At 46.2% G+C, this 27,982-nt stretch overlaps 1 protein-coding gene across 1 annotated transcript; it reads left to right on the top strand.

Annotated features, from left to right (window-relative positions):
* Window positions 1–65: 65 nt before the first annotated feature.
* LOC311369878 (neuronal membrane glycoprotein M6-b-like) lies at window positions 66–24,634 on the top strand (the record flags this gene model as incomplete). The annotated part of the gene is made up of 7 exons (XM_084488095.1): window positions 66–135; window positions 15,018–15,204; window positions 15,859–16,018; window positions 17,349–17,517; window positions 22,914–22,987; window positions 23,514–23,579; window positions 24,479–24,634. The coding sequence occupies 7 exons, from the start codon at window positions 66–68 to the stop codon at window positions 24,632–24,634; spliced, it is 882 nt and encodes a 293-aa protein (XP_084344221.1).
* Between the last annotated feature and the right edge of the window lie 3,348 nt (window positions 24,635–27,982).

Genomic DNA, 27,982 nt, shown 5'->3' with positions numbered 1-27,982 from the left:
AGTCCACACTCGGATCCATCCCCCTCATAGGTAGACGCGCGCCAGCAGAACACCGTGTTTTAACCATGGAAGGGACGAAACCAGCGCCGGAGTCCACCGCGGAGGACAGCCAGGAGGAGGGCCAGGAGAGCAGAGGTAGGCCGCCTCACACCCCGGCAGGAGGACACACATTCGGGACGTTTTTTTTATTTATTATTGTTGTACCGCCTGGTTCCCGCTCCGCGCCTGCTGAGCGCTTTAACCCCCTGGTAATGGCTTCTCCTTCAGACGCCAGGCGGATCCTCCAGTCGCGCGTCGTTATTGTGTCGCGCCCGGGGACGCGATAGCGCCCCATCACAAATGAATAAAGCGAGTGAACAAAGCATGATTTTCCCGATTTGATAGCAATTGTTTTATTTTAACGCGCTGATCCCAATCGTTGCGGTCGACGCGCTCCGCCGCGCAGCGTGTGGGCGGACGGGGGATTAGAAGAGAGACCATTACGATCAGAGGAGATGATGGGCACATCTATTTTATGGAGTATGATTCAAAACGTGTGTCCGCGGTTACGTTGATTCTCCCTCATTACTCTGCGCCTCGTGCACGAGCCGACAGCGGGGAGCGCGATGCTCTGCCGTCAAACGACGGCGACCGACGAAGGACGGCGCTTCCGACGACGACTAATGGGCGCTTCGATAATTATAATGCAATGTCCATTAGACCTGTAGCAGCGCGCGCGTGTGTGTGTGTGTGTGTGTGTGTGTGTGTGTGTGTGTGTGTGTGTGTGTGTGTGTGTGTGTGTGTGTACGTGTGTGTGTGTGTGTGTGTGTGTGTGTGTGTGTGTGTGTGTGTGTGTGTGTGTGTGTGTGTGTGTGTGTGTGTGTGTTAGACGAGGTGTTTAGGCGTTTCCAGCGATAAACACACCGGGTCTTCCTCCATTGGAGGGCGTGTCTTTGTTCGTCTACCCGGGGGTCTGCGCTCGGTTCGGTTTTGAGGTAGACCCACACGAGGCACCGGGGGAGGGTGGAGGACGTCTCCGCTCCGACACCGGAGACAAAAGAATAGAGAACGGGGCGGGGTGCGACCGGAGGGGGACATCTCTGTTGTGATTGGCTGATTGGAGGGGGACATCTCTGTTGTGATTGGCTGACCGGAGAGGGACATCTCTGTTGTGATTGGCCGATTGGAAGGGACATCTCTGTTGTGATTGGCTGCGTGCTACTGTCCGTGTTTCAGAACGTATTGCAGCTGTCTTCCCCCGTCGAGGCCTTTTCTCTTTCTTTTTGTCAGGAACCAGGGGATTTAGCGTCGGTCAGATGGATAATATGTTTTAATTCCTAACATACGTTATGTCATTTTTTACATTGATATATGATACGTTTAGAAAATGAGGATTGAACTGTGTGTGTGTGTGTGTGTGTGTGTGTGTGTGTGTGTGTGTGTGTGTGTTGGTGTGTGTGTGTGTTGGTGTGTGTGTGTGTGTGTGTGTGTGTGTGTGTGTGTGTGTTGTGCGTATGTGCATGTGTGCGTGGATGTGTGTGTGTGTGTTACAGGTGAGCATCTGTGTGGCAGAATACGATGACTTTGGCGCTGATGAAAAAGAAAATGATTACATCATCCCTCCTGCTTGTGTGCAGCCTATGCCACACGGTGTAACAGCAGTCCTAACATATTATACATTCTAACGGCCTGTCACAGTGAAAGTGGTGACATTTGTGTTAGACGGTAAAGGGACTGCATTTATTCTGCGCTTTTCTACTCAAGTGCTTTAGAACATCGCCTAACATTCACCCATTCACACAACAATTCCACACACCAACGGCGGAGTCAACCACGCAGGGCGACAGCCAGCTCATCAGGAGCAGTCGGGGTTAGGATTCTTGCTCATGGACACCTCGACACTCGAACTAGCAACCTGCCGGTTAGCGGCCTCACCGCGCTACCTCCTGAGCCACATGCCGTGTTGTGTTATTGCTTTCAGGTGGAGGCTGTGCTGGAAAGTGGCGCTGGATGTGATGTCACAAAACTCACGACAACTGAATCCACCCAATCACGTTCCACCGAGATCATGGGGGGGGGAAGTTGTAGAGATTGGATTTGGGGATGGCCTATTTGTCAATGCAATCAGACATAAGTATGTTGTGTGTGTGTGTGTGTGTGTGTGTGTGTGTGTGTGGGTGTGGGTGTGTGTGTGTGGGTGTGGTTGTGTCAGTCGGACATCTGGAATTTATACATAATCTTATAGCATCTGTTGAGTTTCTGGAGATTTACAATTTGGGCGGGAAGGCCAGAGGAGGAGATCGCTAAGGAGCTTGGGCAGCTTCCTGTGTCCCCATGCCATGTCTCCCTGCTGCGTTACAACCTCCCCCGACCGGTTCACACCAGGCTCACACTGGCATCGGATGGCTCTCCGGATACAAACCTTAGATGTTTGGTTTAGTCCAAATCTGATGATGGAACTTAATCCAGCGTACAGCTAGGTGGACACGCCCACTTGTGATCTCACTAAAACACAGGAAGCGACCGTTTTTTTTAAAGGCTCGTAACGGCTTTTCACACTCTCACCCGATGGCATAATACCACACCCTTTAAAGTTGTTTATATGTGAACAAGATTATAGGTCTCGGCTTAGCTCAGGAGGTAGAGCGGGTTGGCTGGTAACCGGAACATTGCTAGTTAGATCCCGGCTCCTCCTGGCTGAGTGTCGAGGCGTCCCTGAGCGACACGCCTCACCCTGACTGCTCCTGACCAGCTGGCTGTCGCCTTGCATGGTTGACACCACCGTGAATGTGTGTATGGTTGTAAGTGGCTTTGGATAAAAGCATCAAAATCCCCTAAATGCAAATGTAATGGACCCCCCTGAGCCAGTTGGTCCGTCTTAATCGAACCCTGGTGCGTTTCCACCCCGATACCACGGGCCGCTTGGCAGGTTGTCAACTCTCTTCAGAGCTCTAGTGTGGACCACACTAACCTAAATCCCAGCCTCGGCCCACTTCCAAGTGAACTCTGGTTCGGTCTGCTTCAGGTGTGAACGTGATCCAACGGTCCAATCGGTTCTATTCTGCAGCGTACTGGAAATAATGAACATGCAGCCAGGTAAACATGAACGTCTCCTGGATTAAGATGAGTCGCGGTGAGACACGGTGCAACCAGGGGGGTAAAGAACTCCAACCGAAACCTGGAGGATGTCTCTACAAAACAATAGCTTGTGGTCAATAACAAATACATTGGTGGAAACAGGGTTATTTTTTATTTGTAGGAGCACCAAAGCAAAATTTAAAAAACCTAGGACCGCAAAAGTTGTTGTTGCTCCGGTATTATTGTCTGCAACAAGGAAGCATTGGGAGTTTCCCTCTGATGATCTGTCCAGTAGACTAGCGACCCGTTCGACAGAGAGATGTGTCGAACAATCGAACAGTCTACTGAACTCTAGCGGTGAAGCGCCCTGGGAGTCGTCTTTTATCGGGAGGGCTACGATTCCCTGCCTGTTTTGTTTCTGCTGCAGCTACATATTAAAGAGCCCAGCTGATTCACTCACGAATTATGCATCTGTGTTGCGCTAATTTGCAAAGACGAGTGGTCACTTTAGATTACTAACACCGTTGCCATGACAATGGCTGTTCAGTGACAATGACGTAGAGGAAATATTCAACACAAAGCAACTGTCACTCTGCAAGCTAAGAGCTAACTGTGTCTTCCTTTGTTTCATAGACAAAATAAAAGCAACAATTTATAACCTGACAACATGATAAATACAACATTAACTATAACTAACTATAACTATAATGTCACATTCATCATATGATCTCACATAATAATCAGAGCTGCCAACTCTCACGGTTTCACCGTGTGACACACGCTTTTGCCTGCTTACACACGTAAGCACATTTAGCATAACACTAACTAGCATAGCGGGAAATAGCGTTACGTAACCTAAAGCATAGAATACCGGTTTCTTACAACAGTAGAAAAGGACAGGGTTGTGTTCACACTCTATGGTTCATTAGCAACAGTTAGATACCCTTAATTAACACATACAATATGTTGTCTCCCTGTTTACAGAGATGCTGTTTCTTTGTTGTTCACTCAGATCCAAGCCTGATTCCAATCTGGAAAATGAACAGGCAAGGCGAGACCGACATGGTCTACAATCCTATGGTTACCATAATGTCCATCGCTCTCTCACTCAATCTGTAACCCGGCAGTAGTTCCCAGCGTCAACACATGCCAACGGCAATGTAGTGTAACGCACAAACACGTCTGTTGGCTCATTAAAATATGAAGCAGACATTTTCCCCTGGTGACATTCTGGGGGCTTTGAACCTTGTTTTGGGAAACACTTTGGGAAATCCTTTTTTTTTTTTTTTAATTCCCGACTTGTTCCCAGACATCTGCCAAAAAGTATCTTCTTACTTATTGTGTGTGTGTGTGTGTGTGTGTGTGTGTATGTGTGTGTGTGTGTGTGTGTGTGCACGTGCTTGGGTGTAGTAAACCACTGTGACTTTGGCTACTGCTCACGTTTAAAGGTACAGTGTCTAGAATTGAGTGGCATCTGAAAAATGATTACTTTTGAATTTGTTACCTTGGTTTGAGCCTTTATATCTACATGGGGAGTGGGCCCGCCTCCATGGAGGCAGAGCTATAGGACCGAGTGGGGTGTGTTATCCCCATGACTAAGAGCCATTTGTGTTTCTTTTTTAGTACTGTCCTTGTGTAGGAGTCTTATAGTGAACGATGTTGTGCATGAAATGCACCACACACCATGGCGTTCTACCATGTATCTAAGATGCTTCACCCTCTCGGACGTGGACGTCAAAATCAACCAGGCCAACGCATCTCCAAACATCCACACACACCGTGCCGTTAACTAGAAGTGTCCTGGAAGTCAGCTTCAACCGCTGCACAGATGGTATATTGTAGAGATTGGCATTTTGTGGATGTGGGGGATAATGATAAGTGGATGTGCGTTCTTTAATACAGCCATGTAAAACTTTCCTTTTTGAGGTAGTTTCCCTGTTACTGTAACTAAAGGTAGGCTCTCAGGCTTTCGGAGAAAGTTTATCCAAAACTAAACTAGCAGTATAACTGATCAAAAGCATACCTTTATTCACGTACTGCAGTGCAAGTAAATCTCGGCTTGTAGAGCACCGACTGCTATCGAGATGAATGATCAACACATATAACCGATAACGATAATTAGACGTGTACGAATGTAGTTGACCACTATGGATGCAAGAGGACTGTGTGTGAGAAACATGACTGGCTGTTACCTTCACCACGTCCTACAACTTATTCAGTGTCTATGGTGACTGACGAAGACACCAGAGCGTGGTTGGTTAAACAGATTTATTCACAGGCTCAAAAGCCGTAAAAATCAACCATGGTGCGATTGCAATAATGTCCCTTTGTGTTCGGCCCCAACTCAGATCCATCATCTGTAATTATTGTGTTGACATGGGAAGAAACCGCAATGAACGATCGTGTTCAACTAACGTAAAATAACCCTTACTTGTAGGCTCTAACCTATAGTTTTATATTTACAGACAAAATAAGTCAACACAAATCATAAACCAATCAAGGACCCTCCTCACGTGACACATGGCCACTTTATGCAGTCATAGACGATGACAACCTTTTGGAAGTACTTACTGGCCCCTCACACAACACAGGCCGGGCCAGGCCTGTCGCTGGAAAGGGATGTGTGGGGGGTGGGGGGGGGGCAAACTCACTGCTTGTGGCCCCCTCCATCTTACTCACTGGACCTTTAACACACAACGGTTAAAGTTCAACACTTAACCACAACCGTACAGAAACAGGTATTCAGAATTGTTTTTGTTTTAACGGGTCAAGTTATCTTCCCAAGAGGACGACAGCATAAATAAACCATGAAACGTTTAAAACCAGGCCTTTTTACCTGGGTAACCACCGAGCCAGCAAGACACAGCTGGTTAGCTGCACTTCAGCGTTTAACACACTCATATAAGAAGCATTACTACACGGCTCTTCTCAATGCTGTGGAACGCTCCGTTCACTTGCAAGGGCCTTCCCGACTTCCGGTGGTGAATTATTTTTCATTAGCATATAATGACCGCTGTCAAGGAAAGTGGATTTTTTTCCACGTCTTTCGTATCACTCCGCAAGTAGTCTGGTAACTTATCAACCCCAGCGTACTCGGTTGCTAAGCGACATCAACGTTTTTGGCGGACTATTTCTCTGCTGATCAACACTACGAATGGTAACAAATAAATTATAAAAAGACACACACTGTGTAAAGTTTTTTGTTTTGTTTTGGCAAGTAGCCGTGTAATAAGCGGGATAATGTATAGAACGTCGCTGGTCATTATCGCAAATAAGCCCCTTCAGGGCGAAGCAAGACATCTCTGCTACGCGCCGGTTCGCCCTGTCGGGGCTTACTTCCCGATAATGACCGGCGTTCTATACATTATCCCTTACTTCACCGACATGATTTGTGTCAATCAACTTACAGTCAGTACACAAACATGTGATTGGAGCACATGTTAGGGGGTAAGGGGGCCTCTGTCCGCGGAGGGGCGGACGGCCCGGGGACGGGGGGATGTCCCACGCTCACGCCACCGGCCAAGGTGATCGGTTGATGGGTCGTCATGGTAACTCTGAAGAAGCGGCCTTGATTTGTTCAGTTCAACAGGGGGACGTACGACGTCTCTCCCCTCCCTCGCGCCCTCTTCGCCACGGCAACGCTGGCTGTTGATCCAGCCTCAGGTCGCTCCTGTGTTCAACATGTACGTCGATTTACTTATCTTCCCTGTGTCTCCTCGGCAGAAAAAGTGTTATTCTAATGAGGCTGTTAGAGCGTCACTTGATAGGAGAAGATGATCCCTTATTGATCCCCCCCCCCCAGATTCAGGATCTAATCTCCTGTGGGCGACTTCTGTTTCACTCCCCCCTCCCCACTTCCTGTCCAGATGCCAGACCTCTTGTGACCTTTCACCTTTGCTCTAGTGCCCCATGAATCACACTGACACACACACACACACACACACACACCAATATACATCCGCACACACACATCTGGCGCACACACTCGCACACAAAACCAGCACTTAATTTCTTGCCCTCTCTGTGTCCATATCTCTCTCTCTCTCTCTCTCTCTCTCTCTCTCTCTCTCTCACTCTCTCTCACTCTCACACACACACACACACACACACACACATACACACACACACACCTCTTTGCTCCCCAGCCCCTGGAGGTGTGTGAGTTAGTGGTAGCATCTGAAAGCCGTCAGAGAGAGAAGGAGAGAGAGAGACATAGAGAGTGATAGAGAGAGAGATACTCTATCGCCCTGAGCTGTCGACCTCCATCTGGCTCTAGATTGTGTGTGTGTTTGTGTGTGTGTCTGTGTGTGTGTGTGTGTGTGTGTGTGTGAGTGAGAATGTGTGCATGCGTGTGTGTGTGTGTGTGTGTGTGTGTGTGTGAGTGAGAGTGTGTGTGTGCATGCTTGCGTGCGTGTGTGTCTCTCTCTGGTAGTACAGTTGATGTGTGTGTCAGTGTGTTTATGTGTGTGTGTGTTGTTGTATATAATACACCTTTGAGTATTGTGTGTGTGTGTGTGTGTGTTAGTATACCTCATTTGCATGTGTGTGCGTGTGTGGGCTGTTTGTTTATGCATCTTCACATGTGACCAGGGGGTAGTGTGTGGGCGTGTGAGTGTGTGAGTGTGTGAGTCCATGCATGGAGAAAGAGAGCTCTATTTTTAAATGCAGCCGTGTGCCTACTTTACACAACAATATCCAGTGTTTAAACAGCACGATATATCTTTCATTTTATTTTATTATTTCATACGTTCAGGTCGCATCCAATGAAATGGACATGCAAGAGTTTCTGTATTATACTTTTCATAGAAGTATAGACTTAGAATTTATAATAATGGGAATATCAGGTGCATTGATGCTGCTGACGAGCATAACTGGTGCAAGTACAGCAACACTGAGTGGGAAGAAACGGCAATGACCGATTATGTTCAATGTAAAATAACCTTTACTTGTAGGCTGTAACCTATAGTTTTATATTTACAGACCAAATAATTCAACGCAAATGATAAACCAATCAAGGGCCATCCTCACGTGACACTTTATGCCGTCATAGACGATGACAACCTTTTGGAAGTACTTACTGGCTCCTCACACAACACGGGCCGGGCCAGGCCTGCCGCTGGCAAGGGGTGTGTGAGGGGGGGATTCAGTTGTTTGTAGCTCAGTTATTAGGTCTCTCCCTGTCTCTCTTTCTTTCTGAGCATGCCTGTAAAGATCTAACACAGGTCGCTACGAGCCAACCTCACGGTAAACAGCTCTCAAAGAACGGCCCCATAAGGCTTCTGTCAGTGTACAGTGGAGTCACAAAAATAACCAAGTGGGGGGCCGATTTTCTTTCCCAGCATGCCTTGTTCCTCCAAAGGATGCCAACCCCATCCACGCCCGCTGGTTCCCAATCTGCTAGCGGCTAGCTACCTCTAACACATGGTTAGCCTGCGATGACAGCTACGAGATGGAGGTTTTGCAGGGCGTGGTCGCGTGTAGCGCGTGGACCTCGGTAGTGATTAGGGGAAGTCATGAGACGTTGTTTAATGATGGGGTTTTCACTTAGTGTTTCACATCTGTAAAGGGAAAGTAGCATACGTTATAACTCGGTCAGACAGGCTGCAAGTCCACATACAAGTTGTTGGGCTTATTATTGCATTAGTTTATTATTATTATTATTATCATTTGTTTCTTCAATGATAATGCTTACAATTTTGATTTAAATCATAACAGTGATACGTATCAAAGGCACATGCTCTGTCATTGCAATGATTGCCCCTGATGACATCTCAGAGGAAGTGACATCACTGGAGCGGGCATCATAACCCTTCATAACCGAAGGGTGACGTGGCCACACCCTGTGTGTGTGTGTGTGTGTGTGTGTGTGTGTGCATGTGGTTGTGTGTATGTGGTTGTGTGTATGTGGTTGTGTGTGTGTGTGTGTGTGTGTGCATGTGGTTGTGTGTGTGTGTGTGGTTGTGTGTGTGTGTGTGTGTGTGTGTGTGTGTGTGTGTGTGTGTGGTTGTGTGTCAACACCACGGTCTCCGACCAGCTGTTCTCTCTCGATTTATCTCTCGATTTACAAATACCAGATACGTAGATAGAGGGAAAGATAGACAGACAGAGCGATAGAGGTAGATAAACGGACGCAGACAGACAGACAGACAGAAAGACACAAATCCATCATACAGTAAGCAAGGAGAGGAGGGTTGTGGGTAAAAGACAGTGTGGGTCCCTGGCTGTGAGAGAGAGGCTCAAGTCTTGATTAAAGGATCTCTCTATCACTCACTCAGAGTGTATGAAGTACTCAGCTATAGCATTACCCTGTAATATATGCTTTGCTATTTGAAATATTTATCATTATATGTATTTATATTTTAGTCATATTTGATCTTTCTAGTATATTATGCACTAGTTGCCGGCACCAGTGTTGATCTGACAATAATAGACTCACAAGTGTCGCTCATCTCTACAGCCTCTCTCTATCTCTTGCTCTCTCTCTCTCTCTCTCTCTCGCTCTCTCTCTCACTCAGTCTATCTCTCATCTTCCAAGCCTCGTTTGTGAACTACCCAGAATGCACTAGGAGAAAGCAGGCCCCTGACTAACAGGGGGGTTTCTAAATTGGAACATCACCCCCGGCGAACAGCAGACCGGCCCTCTGAAATATTTAAGCATTCTCAGCGCTCTGATTGGTGGACAGACTTACTCGGGGGTCGTTAAGACTAAGCATGGCGCTCTAGAGTTGGCCATAAAACCACGAGCCCTCATTGGTTAACATCACCCCATGGTTGCACGTTGTTTCATCATCCAACTACAGATGTCGTCGGGACAGGAATTTTTAATTTTTTTCCGGAAACTAGATTATTATTATTTTACAGAGGATGGAAAGATGTCAGTGTGGTCTGTGTCCACTGTTTGTGTCTGAGATCACAGCTGGCACATGTCACTTCTGCTTCCCCAAAGCGGGCGGTCTTCTCATGGTGCAGCACTAGCTCGCGGTGTTGGTCAATGAATGAGTATTGGTGTTTTAGTGTTCGCTGCTACGTGGTTAAACAGAGGTTGGAATACGCTGTGGGTGAGCCCCTGCTCTGAGGGTGTACGTTGTGTTGTGTACGACTGTGAGCGGTTAGAGAGGCTCCACGCTTCAAACGTGAGCTTTAGACGTGTCACAGGTGCATCTCTCTCTCTCACTCTCACTCTCCCTCTGTTTCTATCTCTCTCTCTCGCTCTCTCTCTCTCTCTCTCTCTCTCCCTGTCTTTATAACTCCATCACTTCTCTCTCCTCATCTTTATCTCTCCATCACCTCTATCTCTCTCTATCTCTCTTTCCCTCCATCGCCTCACTCTCTCTCTCTCTCTCTCTTTATCACTACATCACCACTCTCTCTCTCTCTCTTTCTCTCTCCCTCTGGCCTCCCTTCTGCACCCTCTCCCTCTCTCCCAGGGAGAATATGAATGGGATGAATGGATTATGTTTTTAACACCGGACACTTGAAGCTCATTGGAGCAGGTGGACCAATAGTGCGGATCCTCCAGAGGATTCCGGAAGTCATGCATTCGGCAGGAAAGGAAATGGATTCCTCGTGTGGATTATCCTTCTGAACTGATCTCTCAGATAGTAGCAGCAGTGTGTGTGTGTGTGTGTGTGTGTGTGTGAGACAGCAGCGGTGTACGTCGGGCTACGTTGCGGCTGAACTGGGTCGTGTGTAACACGTTGCCACGGCAACTGCTGCGTCGGCCAGGCCCTAGGGCCAAGAACTGCTTTGTTTTATTTTATTCTTTTTCATCTCTCTCTCTCTGGTTGTTCGGTTCTCTCCCCCTCCCTCCCCCTCCTCCCACATACCCTCACAAGGTCTCTGTCCTGCAGACTCTCTCTCTCTCTCTCTCTCTCTCTCTCTCTCTCTCTCTCTCTCTCTCTCTCTCTCTCTCCGCTGTCCTTTTTCTGTCTTCTTTCTTCCTGACGCTTCCGTCGCTCATTTCCCTCAATCCAATTTCCTTTTGTTATCTCCACCTCCCTCCCTCCCTCCCTCCCTCCCTCTCCACCTCCTCCCCTCCTCCCTCCCCTCCCTCCCTCCCTCCCTCAACCTCCCTCCCTCCACTCCTCCCTCCCCACCTCCTCCCTCCCTCCCTCCCCTCCTCCCTCCCCACCTCCTCCCTCCCTCCCTCCCTCCCTCCCTCCCTCCCCTCCCTCCCTCTCCACCTCCTCCCCTCCTCCCTCCCCTCCCTCCCTCCACTCCTCCCTCCCCACCTCCTCCCTCCCTCCCTCCACTCCTCCCTCCCCACCTCCTCCCTCCCTCCCTCCCTCCCTCCCTCCCCTCCCTCCCTCTCCACCTCCTCCCCTCCTCCCTCCCCTCCCTCCCTCCACTCCTCCCTCCCCACCCCCTCCCTCCCTCCCTCCCTCTCTCTCTCCCCTCCCTCCCCTCGTTACTGTAAGGGTTTCAATAATAAGGGACTTTTTTCCTAGTTCTCTCTCATTGTCTCTCGCCCACTCGTTCTTGTCACAATGACGTTTGGTTGTGACAGCCGAGGCGCACCAGGGTCTTCATGAGGAGACTCTCAGAGCAGATGAAATGACGACCGAAATGACGGAAATGTCCCAGAAAATACAATGCATACACAAATAAGGAGCATCTTTAGTGTGTGTGTGTGTGTGTGTGTGTGTGTGTGTGTGTGTGTGTGTGTGTGTGTGTGTGTGTGTGTGTGCATGCGTGTGCGTGTGCATGCGTGTGTTTGTGTATGTGTGATGTGTGCGTGCGTGCGCGTGCATGTGTGTGTGTGTGTGTGTGTGTGTGTGTGTGTGTGTGCGTGCGTGCGTGAAAATCGGTCATAATTCATTACAGGCACAGAATATTAAATCAAAAGCATTAAGGCCTAAACCACACTGAGTTGGGGTGGAAATGATCAAATAAACCACACCTATAGACCCAGGGTCTCAGGCCCGGAGGTGAGTCACCCCCTCCCAGGGTAGAACCAACCATCCACTTTGATTGATGGCTTGATTTATTCAGCCATGGACTCTCGGTGAATGAGCGGCAGTACAAAGATGGCACGGGGGGATATCTCAGAGACAGGAGAGGGGGGCGTCGTGAGGGCCAGAGAGGGACAGTGGTGTGGAGGGGTGTATGGAGGAGAGGAGAGGGAGAGACAGATGTAGCGGTGGAGAGAGGAAGGCAGACAGAGAGAGGAAAGCGAAAGAGAGAGAGAGGGGGAGAGAGAGAGAGAGAGAGAGAGAGAGAGAGAGAGAGAGAGATGATGTAGAGATGATGTCTGTCTCACTCGTAAGAGACAGACAGAGGCAGATAGCTGGAGAGAGGAAGGAGAGAGTATAGAGAGAGAGAGAGAGAGAGAGAGAGAGGGAGGGAGGAGAGAGTGTAGACAGGGAGAGAGAGAGGGAGAGGGAGAGAGAGAGATGGTGTAGAGATGAGTGTGTGTATGAGTGAGAGAGAGCGAGGGTAATAGAGCGAGGTCTATGGGCAGACCACAGACTGTCACCTAAATCCAGCGCCCTAATGAAAAGCCCATTGATTTCCATTAGGGCCGACTGCGGCTCGCTGTCCGGCCAGCTCTTGTCTCCCATTAGAAACCTTTTACAGCCCACAGAGAGATAAACGCTCAGCAGGCATCGCCAGGGGCAGACCCAAGAACAGGGGTCCTGTTACTGCTCTCACCAGCGTGCGGTGGTGGGAGACGGTGGGCTGCTTCTCAGAGGGAGGAAATGTACTGTGAACATTTCTGAAGATTATTCTCTTGCGTGCTCCTTTGCTTGATGATGCTCTGCTGATGCTTGTGGCTTGTGTTATGTGAAATGAATTCATGCTGTATTCCTTCATTCAGTGTGCCTGTGTGCATGCACGAGTGTTATGTGTACATTTTGTACCTTTGTCTTTGGGAGTCAGAGAGGCTCCTCATTGGCTGAGGGCCGTTCCCCATTCCTTTGTTCCCCTCATTCCCGTTGTCCTCACCTCCCAGACGGGATGCTCCAAATCAGCGTGATTGGCACTCAGAGAGGCCGGGACTTCTGATATCCCTAACCTACGTCCCTGGTGACAATTTCAGTTAATAATTTGTCAAATTCTTCATCCAAACTCCCCACTCCTCTTTCTGTCTCTTTTTGTGGTTCTTTCTATCATACATGTGTTCTTCTCGCCCCGGGCGACTGTTTCACTGTCGCACAACGCACACAGGGAGTAAGAGACTGGATGTTCGGTCGCGGTTGACTGGACTAACGCTGTCGTTTCACCATCCTCTCTCAGCCCTATTCTGTCGTTAACTCTTAAGAAGTTTGGAATGCATTGCGCAACACTATTGTAGTGTGTGTGTAGTGTGTGTGCGTGTGTGTGTGTGTGTGTGTGTGTGTGTGTGTGTGTGTGTGTGTGTGTGCGTGTGCGTGTGCGTGTACGTGCGTTTTTGTGTTTCTGTGTGTGTGTGTGTGTGTGTATTATACACAATTATCTCACCTCTTCGTCTCCTGTCAGAATATACTGACTGACCAGAGTCTGGTTCCCCCTCTCCAGAGGTTCTCTGTCCTGAAGACAGAGCACAGGTGTCAGGTTCTGGAGGTGTTAGGTTCTGGAGGCTGTAGGGGACATAAAGACTAATGACTGCTCTTGCTGCCGCCCACTAGGAAAATGAACCAATCACAAGCAGGCCACATCCGCTCAGAGACAGGCAATTAAAAAAAGCCCCAAAACTGAACGCTGAGAGGAGCTGGGCATCAGCGCTGAGATGCCAACTGGAGCAGGGGGGAGGGGGGGGGGGGGGGGTTGTCATGGAAACAACAAAGTAGTGCACGCAACGCTTCTTTCATTCCCCGAGTAACTTCCTACTTTCCCTGCGGAGCTATTTTTAACGGACGTTATATAATGCGCAGCTCTAGCGCTCAATATAATGTACCTACCAACCCTTCCTTTCATTTCCTTTCATCCTCTTGACTTTGGTGGGAGCCACCTGCTTTTCAATACCCAGCATGCACTGCAGCTGTGGGATGAGCAGATTGTATCTTGGTTACCTGCCCTCCGAGTCGAAGCTCGGCAAAGACCCTGAGGAAACGGCCTAAAGGTTATGGTTACACTTAGAATTTAGGTTTACAACATAAAGGTGAACATGAAGATCCCCGTCTTTGCTATTTTTAAGGTCGACAGTTTTGAAAGTTCAGATGAAATACAGAAGAAAAAGTCTTGGCTTCAATCTGCGTTTTAACCGTGCATCCAAATACGTTCTGAGAACAATCAGTGTCTTAATGCCCTCGTTACAATACATTAAACCTCCGCAAGCCTACTCCTTTTACAGAAGTGTTATGCTATGATACGGCCACATAAATCTCAACGTTATAAATCCACGAGGCAGTTTAATGCCCCAGCTTCCATAAACCAGCTTTCAGCACCAGAAAACAATTTCACTAGGATCACATTATGTGTGTTGCTCATGCATTTATGGAAAAAGGGAAGAAAGGAAAGTAGGGAGCAGTGGAGGGTGGGAGGGAGGTGGAGAGGAGGAAGTGGGAGTGCTTCTTGTCGTGTGGTGTTTTACATGTAATATTTAAGACTCTCTGGCACTTACTCAAAGTAGGCATGTTTCTTACTGAGTGTGTTGCTAGATTAGATTGGCATGTATGTTTAGGGGTAATGTGCATGTGTGTGCGCGCGCGCGTGTGTGTGTGTGTTTGTGTGCATGTGTGTGTGCGCAATACACATAGTTGATTTGAAAGTAGATGCTAGCAAAAAAAGGCAAAATTGTATTTTTGTTCTTAGCGGAATTTGGGTTGATTCATCCTTTAGGATCAGTGATTTCTTTTGCTTTGATATGTTGAAAAAGATGACAAAAAAATTACTTTTTTTAAAGATTCAGCAGTGAAAAAAACCATGAAACAAAAAGTCTCTCTCTCTGTAAATCAATTAAACGTCATCACTTCATCAATCTTTAATACACACCACTAATGGTGCTTGAGTACTAAACATCTCTCTGATGCCCACTGTAGGATGCTTCGAGTGCTGCATCAAGTGTCTGGGCGGCGTGCCCTACGCCTCGCTGGTGGCCACCATCTTGTGCTTCTCCGGTGTGGCGCTCTTCTGTGGCTGCGGTCACGTGGCTCTGACGGGCACCCTGACCATGTTGGAGAACCACTTCTCCCGTGTCACCACGGACCACGCCACCCTGGCCCTGGTGTAAGTTCACAACCACCGACACAAGCTTCGCGGCGGGAAGCCGTCAAGCTAGCGAGTTGTCTTATCAATCATTCACACACGGCCGTCTTGAGTATGTCACGAAACCTGAGGATTCCTGTCATTTGTGTAACCTAAATGGGTTAGCAAGGCAATAGTTTTATCAAATTTCTACCTGTTAGTTTGTCAAATGTTTGATCTGAGATCTTCCCAGGTTTTACAAACCACTCTCTGCAAATAAGGTACAAAATGTGAAGAGACATTGTCAGGCTACAGGGAGGGGTTTATTGCTGCAACGTTACAGCTGCATAGAGTAATCTTATTATTGTTTTGTTAAGAAAGCCACCATTTTTTAGGGGTGGGGGCAGCGGCGGCTTTTGGAGGGAATAGAGAAAGGGATGGGTGATGAGCAGAGTGTTTATTTTATTATTTAGCTTGCTTGAAATTCCAAATCTTTCATAATGTACCTTTTAGGGTGTGTAAATGCTTTATTTCGCAAATCAGTTCATTCAACAGATATGGGCGGAAAACTGGACAAAACCTTAGCTTATAGTCAGAAATTTGCTACAGGTTTACACAACTGCTTGTACACCAGGACTTCAGTTGCGATTAAACGCACCATGTTCATGTATTTGTACGTGTTGCCGTATTTTCCAGGATCCAAATCTTTCAGTACATCATCTATGGGATCGCCTCCTTCTTCTTCGTGTACGCCATCGTGCTGCTGGCTGAGGGCTTCTACACCACCAGCGCCATCAAGAAGGAGCTGCAGAGCGACTTCAAGACCACCGCCTGCGGACGATGCATCACCGCCTTTGTAAGAAAAACACTCAAACACACACACAAACACACACACACAAACACAAACTCACAAGCACTCGTAAGCACTCACAAACACACACACAAACACAAACTCACAAGCACTCACAAACACTCACACAAACACAAACTCAGAAACACTCAGAAACACACACAAACACAAATTGACTAACACTCACAGAACCTCACACAAACACAAACTCGCAAACACTCGCAATCATAATCAAGCCTCTGAAATGTAGAGTTTGTCTAGTTTCATTAACTGTATGTGCTATCATTATGAGGAAAGGGTTAACACACAAACTGTGGCCCAGTCAAAGGCGAGCACAAATGTGAACCAAACAAATCCTACTACCCTCGTTTCAATCAAGCCTTTCGTTGAAATAAAAATGAGAGGAATGAGCCAGACGTGTACAAATGCAAGCCTACAAATGCAAGCCTACACACACACATACACGCACACACACACACACACACACATAGACACACTCACATGCACGCACACTCACGTGCACACGCTTAACCCACATAAGCCCTCAGGGATGTTCTGGCACAGTTTTCCATGTGAGCATGATTACACTAATTGCTTCAGATGTCCATTTATGTGTGTGTGTGTGTGTGTGTGTGTGTGTGCGCGTGTGTGTGTGTGTGTGTGTGTGTGTGTGTGTGTGTGTGTGCATGCCTGTGTGTGTTTGTGTGTGTTTGTAAGTGCACTGCAGGCCTAAAAGCTACTTTGAAGGGAATTTCAACCTTATTGTGTAAATTGTGTGGGATGAGGAGGATGGACAGATTCCCAATTTGCTGTTTAGTCCACGTGGTCGTGGATTTGAGTTATAATCATAATTTGTAAATATCTCTGCCCCCTCTGTTCTGCTGCTTTCCTGTCCTCTTCATCATCCTCTTGCCAATGTCTTCCTCTTGTTAAAGTATCTCTGCCTCCATTCATATTCTCAACAATTAACCCTAACCACACTGTGGTGACATGTTGATAATGTTATTACAAATCAAGAACATGCTGTAACACGTTGTTACATTGCTTATCATACGGTATTTACTGCTTTATTACACTGGTACAAGTAGTAGTATTACAAAGTGTAACCGCCTTTTGTGAACTTTTTAAAAAGGTGCTATACAAGTTCAGTTATTCGGTTTGTCTTTACTTTAGCATTTACTTTTGCGTCTATTTTGGTACTTTGTGTTTTTATTGTATCCTGTGTTTTTCATTTCTGCTGGGCTGCTGTAAAGGGGATTTCCCCTTGAGGGGGATTAATAAAGTTGTTGTCCGTCTATCAAATAAGGTTGACATAATGATTCCTGCCCTCCCCCAGTTCATGTTCCTGACCTATATCCTGGCCCTGGTCTTCCTCGCCATCTTCGGCTTCACGGCGATCCCCGTCTTCCTCTTCTTCAACATGTGGACCACCTGCTCCGCCATGAAGTCCCCCCTGGCCAACATCACCGCCCCCGACTCCATCTGCGTGGACGTCCGGCAGTACGGTCAGTAGAGGGCCGCCTACCTCACATACCTTTAGCTCTGTTTGATGCTAGCTAATGCTTAGCTCTATGTCTGCAGCACCCCCACTCTAATGCCCGACGCAAACACCCCCTTTCTCATGGCTTACGATAGCACGTCATGCTAATGCCCTAATGCTAATACCCCCATCATTTGTAAGCTCCTATGTTAGCACGTGATGCTAACACAATATGCTAACACCCCAATTCTGATGACCTATGATAGCACATTATTCTCCAACCCATTCAGCTATGCTAGTAAATCATGCTAATGCTCTATGCTAACACACAATTATAGTGACCTTTTCTAACACCCTGGACAAACAATATGCTTACGCCCAAGGCAATATGCTATAAGAATATTTACCTTTGTTCTTCTCTATTGCCCTTTGCTAATGCATCCTGCTAAAAACCGATGCTAACCATGTTCACCACCTGGACCAAACCCGGACGCTGTCCATGCCAATCTTTTTGATAAAAACATTAAGCCTTAGAAAATGAATAGAATGGGCTAACAAAATGAACAGGTATCTTTCACTTCAATGTAGTTAGTTAGTGCACATTTATTGTTTTGTGTGCTAATTAAAATTAACCACCTTCTTGTTTAATTGTGGACACCCCAGCCTGTATCTTAACCTTTCAGGTGTTAGATTTCAGCTTATTTCTAAACTGTTCGTATAGTCTCTGCGTTGTGTATATTCCCAATTGTAGCAGTAATTCTTGAAGTGTAAATCAAGGAAGCTTGACAGGTTGGATCAGAGGGTCGAATGGATGGTTTATTCCAGGATGTAATACAGCAAGATACAGACTTAGGTTGAATAATCTATAGTGTAGGTGGTGAGGAGCAGTCTCCTGACGTGCTCCTTGGCTGTCGATCCCTCTTCTCGCCGAACTGAAGGTTTGGGGCGAGTATTATAATAAGAAAATGTAAATAACAAAAGAACAGAAGCAGTCTCCCCCTTGATAAGGTATATGGCCCTGGCTATGCCCCAGACGGCCAGGTTGGTTCGTCCTTGTTGGGACATAACAAATGGAGGAATGTTGTAAATAACACCTGGTATCAGTAGGAGAGGCACTGGCCTGTTCATAGACTTGTGAAGAACTGTGAAGAAAGAGAGACACTAAAATACACCAATATTCTACATTCCTCCCTCTTGATCATATTAAACGTAGTTTAAAGATCATCCTTAAAAAAAATTAGAATTTAGTGTATCTACTGGTTAGCAATTAAGTAAATCAACAAAAGAAAGAAGAAAAGGCAATAGTAAACAAAAGTATACTCATCATACACAAGTAAACCAGGTGTAGGCTACTTAAAAAAAATAACAAACTCATTAGTTATTCATGATTAAACCAACAACAGATTAAAATGTAAAAAAAATATTAAAATAAATAAAATAAAAAATAATAAGAAAATTGACTGTCCAGACACCTCCCTCTGCTCCGCTGGAAAGTTCCAACAACTTTAATTGCTCCCACATTTCCCAGCAGTAAAGTGATTCTGTTAGTCTAAACAAAATTAAAGGACATTATGGCTGTCAAATTAGGGTAATCGTGAGGTATAAAATGCTTGACGATTTTTTAATTTCCCGTTGCTTTCGACCATCCGATTGTATTTCATTCATATAGCCTTGGTCTCAAACAGCCTGAAGCTCAAATCTCACATAGATTAGGCGTTTGAATTCTCCAATGGATTAGAATGGAACAGATTATGTATTTCCTGGGTGCACATCATGGAGTAGAATCCTTTGGCCGTGTACGATAAGAATTAGGTTTTGTTTAGTTTCACACTCGGGTTGGATTATATACACGTCAATATCGGTCTGATGAACATGTATGTGACCCACATTAGTAACCAGCTGGCGATATTTCAGTGATTATCACATACATTTCACCCTAATGCCGTCTGTTAGCCATCACTGACCCCGATATCCCACCACAACTCAATTAAAATTATCCCTCACTTTGTCGTTTCCCATAAAAATCGTATATCATAATATATTATATATATTATCATATAATAACATTAAATTCACAGCATTGATGCATTGTAGGGAATGTCGATAAAAAGGGGCCATGTATAGTAAGAATATTTCAAAGTAAAACGGTGAAACTCCAATCTCCAGTAGAAATGTGGACCTGATTTCCGGGCATGACGACGTGAGACGACGCTTGTGTCAAGACACTCATCAATGTTGTTCGTGCTGCTGCACACAGATAAGGGGATTGTGGGTAGACAAGCCACCGTGATCTTAACGACAAACAATCAATGGTTTGAAAAGGATTGTTATCGACTAGCAAAACCACAGGTGAAGCAAAGAACAAACAACCTAAAGCAAGCTGACAGAACATTTACAGAGCACAAACATTTGAACAACACAGTCACTAGGATGTCCTCTTGTATGGTACAACCAGACAATGGCACCGCAAACAAGCGTATGTCATGTGCAAGCACGTGGTCATCAGAGACCCTCAGACAAACCAATCACGTGCTTGCACAGATTATCTGTTTCAAAGCCTCTGAGGTGGATCCTTTGTGTTAGGCTAGTTTTGGAAATGCTAGGTCTGTGTGGGGCTATGCTAGGTCTGTGTGGGGCAATGCTAGGTCTGTGTTAGGCTATGCTAGGTCTGTGTGGGGCAATGCTAGGTCTGTGTTAGGCTATGCTAGGTCTGTGTGGGGCAATGCTAGGTCTGTGTTAGGCTATGCTAGGTCTGTGTGGGGCAATGCTAGGTCTGTGTTGGGGGGAGTAAGGCTATACTATTGTTGTGTTTCTTTAGATTAAGCTATACTAGATTTCTGTAAGGCAACATAAACGTAGACTCACCAGTCAGTCTGTAAACTCTCAACTAGAGACTGAGGTCAATCGACCAGGTTTCGTTGCTAAAACTGGTTGGCCCTTCACATTGGTGCTGTGATGTGCAGAAGTGCTGAAAAACACAGTGGTACCAGAAACACGCCCAGTATAGGGTGGCTCAAAACGTTTCTTGATGTTTTGGTGTTTGTGGTGACATCAGTGAAAACACATTTTATAATGCAGAGTATGTTCAAATAAATAATCAAATAATGTAACGTTGCTAGACCACTTTCATTTTCATTTGTTTCACTACGGAGGAGAATGGTTTGAGAGCTAAGTTCCGGTATGGCGCAATTTCCAGTAAAAGCGTCCGTTGTCGTGGCAGCTCAAACACTAACTTGAACTTACAAAGCCCAGCCGTTTGAGAGACAGTCGAGATCCGGTATCACGAGACTAAGATAAACTATGTTTGTGTTAGCCAATGTTACACACTACTGGGTGTTGTTTGCCAGGAATTCCAACATGCATTGCACGCATATTGCCAACATGTTCTGTTGATTGTTTGCTTCCTGTTTGATGGTCGATTCTCGGTGGCTGAGAATGAGGATGATGTTGAAGAGGTGATTAGTTGTTTGTGTTTGCAGTTTGCACTTCAAAAGTACAAAATCAATCTCCTATATATTAAAAATCCCCAAAAAGCTTCTAAATAAATAACCAATTCAAACTGTAGATGGATTGAGATGTTAGAATACTGTTGGACAAGAGAGGAGACCAAGCTTAACCACATCATCTCTCTGCTCCTTCTAAATATTTGTCTCTAAACATAAAGATGTCCCCTTACGTTACTTTGTTAACGAAAGATGTGAAGGTGTCCATTAGGTGCCGCCATTTTTGGTAAAAAAATAATTTGTAACACTTGGGCCGTTTCTCAATTTGCATTCTCGTTTGTACTTGTGTACTAGCGTTCTCGTGAAACGTCATCAGTCGTAGCCCAAGTACTGTTCCAATTCCAAGTATGCAAGTACGCAAGTACAGTCGTAAAACCCGGAAGTGTTCTCGATGTGTTCTCGATGAGGCCGTTCTACCGAGGATGCATCGGAGGTGACTTGTGTGGACTTATCTCAGGATGCATTTCGCATTCCCATGTTTTAAAATAGTAGTATGTAAGCTATAATAATAGGCTATATATAGGAACATTTTACATATATAACAAATGTAGGCCTATTCATTCAAAATATTGACGTACTATTTTAAAATTAAAGAGGCTGGGTTTTATATAATTTGTTTATATTGTATACGTCACTGATTGAGGAAACCCATTGCAACGGCAACGAAAATCCCGGTCGAATCCATCCGATCGCACGTGTGTGTGTGTGTGTGTGTGTTTCTATTCTAATCTGTGTAATTTCTCGCTCATTTGTAATTATTATATCAATAGTCTACTCTCCAACTACATAGGCAGTTAGGCACGCGCATCTGTACCCTACATATAAAAAGTTGTGTGTATAGCTTATACACACGACAAGCATATCTTTTCATTTATATTCATTCAAAAATATTAACATACTATTTTAAAATGAAAGAGGCTGGGGTTTAGTTTTATATAATTAGTTTATATTGTTCAGTAGTATATGCCTACATGAGGCCGTAAAGCATAGTTAACAGAGCTGAGTTGGTGACGTCATTGAGTCCGCTGCTGTTCCAATTGCAGGTGCATACTCGCGTCCTCGGAAGTCTGTACTTGGAAGTCCGGACTTGCCAAGTGCGCACTTCCAAGTCCGCAAGTCCGTAGTTCGCTTACTTTGTATTGAGAAACAGCTTTGGATTGTGTCATGCTAGGCTTCGCCTGGTCAGTGTTATGTTAGCTAAGGTTAGGTCTGTTTTATGCTAGGTTATGCTTTGCTAGGTCTGTGAAATGCTAGGTTATGCTGCCCTAGGTCCGTGTTATTTAGGTAAGGCAATGGTATGCTTGGTCTGTGGTATGATAAGTTAGACCACACTTGGTCTGTTACCCTAGGTAAATCTATGTTTGGCTAGTTCTGTGCTATGCTATGCTAGTTCTGTGTTATGCTAGGTAATGATATGTAAGGTCTGTGCTGTGCTTGGGATGGGCGAGACTAGAGCCGTTTCTCAATACCAAGTACGCGGACTACGTACTTGCGGACTTGGAAGTACGTACTTGGCAAGTCCGGACTTTCAAGTACAGACTTCCGAGAACGCGAGCACGCACCTGCAATTGGAACAGCAGCGGACTCGATGATGCATCCTGGGATATTTAACAGTCCCAAGTCCACACGAGTCACCTCCGATGCATCCCCGGTAGAACGGCCTCATCGAGAACACTTCCGGGTTTTACGACAGTACTCGCGTACTCGCGTACTTGGAATTGGAACAGTGCTTGGGCTACCACTGATGACGTTTACCAAGAACGCAAGTACACGAGTACACACGATTACACACGAGAACGCGAATTGAGAAACGGCTTAAGTCTGTGCTTTGCAATGTTAGCTGTCTGTGTTAAGCTAGGCTAGGTCTGTGCCAAGAGAAGTCCCTGTCTGACATTTCACATCCTTCCTTGGCCTCAAGGTATCATTCCTTGGGACGCCACGCCGGGAAAAGCCTGCGGAGCGACTCTGGGAGAGATCTGTGACACCAGCGAGGTAACGCAACACCGCTCGTCTCCTACACTCTCCCTTTTACTCCCATCTCGTCTCCTTCCCTCTCATCTCCTCTCCTCTCCTCTCCTCTCATCTCTTCTCCTCTCCACTCCTTTCCTCTCAACTCTTCTCTTCTGCATACCCCTCTGCTTTCCCCCTTTCCTCCTTTAGACGGACGTTTCATATACAGTATTGCTCCTCATCTAGCTGATATTCCTACCTAGTATTTCCTGTCTAAATTCTATTAATTTCCAGTTTCCAGAGTTTAATGACCACAAGCCAGGTCTGGTGGAAGGTTCTTGCAAAACGTTTGAAAGAAGAAACATATAACTCAATACATATATATATATATATCTAGATCTAGATATAGATATAGATATAGATAGATATAGATATAGATATAGATATAGATATATCCTGTACAGTCATCTAAAGTAAGATGTCAATGCATATATCTCTCTCTCTCTCTCTCAGTCTCTCTCTACCAATACAAATCCAGACTGTCACTCTTGTGCTTGGTGTTTCACAGTTCTACCTGTCTTACCATCTCTACATCGTGGCGTTTGCTGGTGCCGGAGCTACGCTCATCGCCTTGGTGAGAATTTTTGATGCATCAGATAAGAACACGGGCAAAAAAAAACAAAAAAACCCTGTTGCCATGGTATGCTTACGGTTTCCATAGCAACACCGCCTCCCGCGTATGTGACTATATTTCTCCAGAGGGTTGAAACGCTGTCCCCCCCCCCCCTCACACACACACACACACACACACACACACACACACATGCAGACACTCAACACACACGTCATATTGACACACCCAGCACGACAACCTAGCCCATACGTACTCTCACAGGCATACACATATCATCCCTGGCTGCATCTCTTTCCCCCGCTGAGACTCGACACAGGTTCTCTCTCTCTCTCCCTCTTTGTCTCTCTGTCTCTCTCTCTCTCTCCCTCTCTCTCTCCCTCTGTCTGTCTCTCTTTGTCTCTCTCTCTGTCTCTCTTTGTCTCTCTGTCTCTCTCTTTGTGTCTCTCTCTCTCTCTCTCTCTCTCTCTCTCCCTCTGTCTCTCTCTCTCTCTCTCTCTCTCTCCCTCTGTCTGTCTCTCTTTGTCTCTCTCTTTGTCTCTCTGTCTCTCTCTTTGTCTCTCTCTCTCTCCTTCTGTCTCTCTCTCTAGCTCTCTCTTTCTCTCTCTCTCTTCCTGAATGTAACTCTCGCACACTCACACACACTCACACAGACTTAAACACACACATTGTTATAATAATACAATTGATATTTTTGGTTTTAAACTTGATGTCGTATTCGATCTTCAGCATGTTGATCTCGTTGAAGATCACATCTCATCGTACCACTGTTATTACAAAAAATATAAATATATCTCAGTGTCTCAGAAGAACTCCAAATGAACCCTCATTGCGTCAAAGCGGCCGGTCCTCACGCTGCTGTGTGTGTGTGTGTGTGTGTGTGTGTGTGTGTGTGTGTGCAGATCCACTACCTGATGATTCTGGGGGCGAACTGGGCCTACCTGAAGTCAGCCGTCACTACACACGACTACCAGGACATCAAGACCAAGGACGACCAGGACGTGGAGGCCGAGGCCCGGGCCAAGGACGGCCACAACTCCTCCTCCTCCTACTCATAAGAGGCTCCTCCCCCACAGCCCCGACCCCCCCCCCCCCCCCCCCCCTCCTCTCCCTCCACAAACACACCTCCTTATCCTCCTCCCCGACCCCCACCACCCCGCTGTAAAGAAAGTGTAACGCAAAGGAAATGATGCCCCACCTCTCCGCACACACACACACACACACACACACACACACACACACACACACATAGATACACATGCACACACACACACACACACACACACACACACACACACTTCTGCCTCCTCCCCTCCACCAACTACGTCCCATCGGGGGGGGGGGGGGGGGAGGGCTGAGGGGGGGTGGAGATGGGCGGGGTTTCCTGATGTGACCCCCGACCACAATGTGACATCGGCCCGCCCCCGTCTCCTCTTTATGGAGGCCGAACCCCCCCCCCCCCACCCCCCACTCCCGTCACACACACACACACACACACACACACTCTCAGCCCTACCCTTACTGAGGTCGGACTCAGGTGCATTGAGTGAGTGGCGGCGGCGGCGGCGGCGGCTCGGTCGCCGTGGTAACCACGGTAACCATGGCGCCGGGTCCTGAGTCAGCAGCAGCAGCCGGTTCCTCTCTGATCCTCCTCCCAACACCCTGAAGACCCACTGGTTCACTGTCTAGTGTTGGGGACCGCAGACTCAACCCACACACCCACTGCCCTCCCCCAACCCCTCCCCCATCCCCCCCCCCTCCCCTTCCCCCTCCCTCCGCCCCCCCACACCTGCTTTATTTTTGGTGTTTTATATGCATATATAAATATATATGAATATAAATATATTGTGAGAATGTGTACGAATGTTGTCAGGTTTGGTTTCTTTTTTAAACACTGGAGTACGTGAGGGACTGCGATGGATTTGTTATTCTTTTATCTTCTTGTTTGATTTCTTTCCTTTTCTATCCTATTTCACTCTTTTCTCTCATGGAGTTTTTCATTGGTGATGCTTGATACGTTGTTGCACTATTTTAAAAGAATTAATATGAAGGAGAAATGTAAAAAAAAGCCCACGTAAAACGAGAAACACTTAAAGATAAAACCCTGTTCTTTGTGGAGGACATTTAAAAAAAAAATTTTTTCACAAGGTTAGCAGTTATTCAATGACTTGTTGAGAGCTGAGGTGTAAGCACATTAATCACTTCACCTCTGTAGACTTTTGTGACTTACTGGTAAGTTTGCTTCATTACCGAGAAAATAAAAGGGTGTGCTTAGTTAATGACACACACTCAAACCAAAACCAACTCGCCAACGTTACGGTGTCATTAAGATAACCTCCCCAAAGCTAAGAGAAAATTGAACTTTGAATTGCTAACCAACGGGCCTTAGCCTAGCCTAGCAGCCATCTTGGTTCTCAGGGCGAGCTTGGCGGTTGGAACTGAACCTCCCAGCTCACGGTCAGAGCCAAGATGTCCCTCAGGTCGGCGAGGCCCGCAGTAAAACACAGGTTCTTATCTGTACATAGATTTAACTCCAGCCCCCAGTGGATTTGAGTGGCACCTCCCCCAGATCACCAATGCCCCCCCCAACGCCCCCACTCCCACAAATAACTTCAACGTAATTTTTTATTTTATTTTTTGGGCTACGTATTTAGCATTGAAAAACTAGTTCTGCATTTGATATACTTGTAATGTAACGACTTTTAAATGTCTTGAAAGGGATACGGTGCAGTTTTGATGACATGACGATGGCTGCGGGTGCTTGTGACCATACCGATTTAAAAAAATACATATGACAAAAAAATTACCTAAAATCGAATTGATTTCTCGATGTTTTCTCCGTCTTTTAAAAGGCAGCTGGGTTCTTCTTGGTGTGATTCAGTACTACCCGTGACGGAACATGTTTGTGCTTATTTTACAATGGCCAGCCAAATGAGGACCAGACGGAAGCCACTCCCTCGCGCCTCTCACGAGCCACAGTGACTGTTTTGGATGTTTACACTGTTGTATAAATACAAGTCAGGAATTTTCATAACTATTCATTTTATAATCGGACATTGTTTAATATCCATGAACCGTATTCTAGACCAGTCCTCAACTGGTTAGCCTGGGAGCTACTTTTGGGGGAGGGTGGGGGGGGGATGGTTTCAGGAGGATACGATAATTACAACAAAAAAAAGATTCAAGATTTAAAAAAAAAATACAAAGCATGTTAGTATCGTCCACGTGTGCAGCTGTCTGTTCCGTTATTAAAAAGGACTATATTGCCATGTGTGTTTTGTTTGGTATCCGTGCTTCGGCCGGCGTGGTTGGACGAGCGCGCGCCTCGCGTTTTGATGCGCGGCCCCGCGCGAGGCGCACAGTCGGCGCAAGGGACGCCCGGCCCCGCGCGAGGCGCCGCGTGGCTGGCGGCGGCCGTCGTCTCCTCGTTACTTGCATGAAGGAGACTCAACTGTGTCTTTGCAGTTTTGTTCAGGTGATGTGTAATCAAGTGTACTGACCAGTATGATAGGCAGTGTTTTGACCCCCGAGCCCCCCACTCTTTTCTAAAGGATCTCCATTGTACTTGATGGCATTGTTAGACCCCCCCCTCCCTCCTCTTCACTCCCCAGTAGATGTTACATGATTATTGGTTCATTTTTTAAGTTGGGAAATAGTTCTATGACTCCTATATAGTGATGATTTTTGTAACCTTCTCTAGTAAAAACCGATATTTTTTATTATCGTGACGTCGTTGTCTGTGCGTCATTCTTGAGTCTGGCTTTTCTGAACGTTTGGAAACTGGGCCTGATGGTTTATTCACCATGAGCCTGGCCTATTTCACGACTACTTTACCTTTTAGACACACAGTTAACACTAAGCACGGTCATCCACTGCTGTGCTCAATGTGAACCAGTTTCAGGCCTGAATAGCATCGAGAATTAGTCTAAATAATCTCGTTATTCTTAAAAAATGCCAGTCCCCCATAAAATGGACAGATTATCATCCATGCAAGGTCGATCCTAACTTTATGTCAAGTGTGCGTAATGTCTTGAATCTACTGTGAAACAATTCACACACTCCAGCATGATTGTGTCCCTACAATGTGTAAAATAAAACTCTAAACACAGTAAATTGTTAAAACATGGCTAGCGTGCAACGTGACAGCAGGCTATATGGCGATATGATGACGTAATGTCGACTGGGCGTTGGTCAGGCAGACCGTCCGCACAATGCTGCCCTCTGGTGGCTAAAGTTATGACACTTCTTTATTTACATATCGTTATTATGCGAGCAAATTAAAATACAATTTAACATCAAAACGTCTGGAGTCATGCTTTTTCAGGGATATGCTGGTAAAAAATGAATGAAACCCAGATTTACTCATTTGTTTTATCAGTTCAAAAACACGATTAACCATCTTTCAT

The sequence above is a fragment of the Micromesistius poutassou genome, assembly GCF_964030765.1.
Source record: "Micromesistius poutassou genome assembly, chromosome: 24".
NCBI classification, from domain to species: domain Eukaryota; kingdom Metazoa; phylum Chordata; class Actinopteri; order Gadiformes; family Gadidae; genus Micromesistius; species Micromesistius poutassou.
The sequence above is the reverse complement of the archived record's forward strand: the minus strand, read 5'-3'. Positions and strand labels throughout refer to the sequence as shown.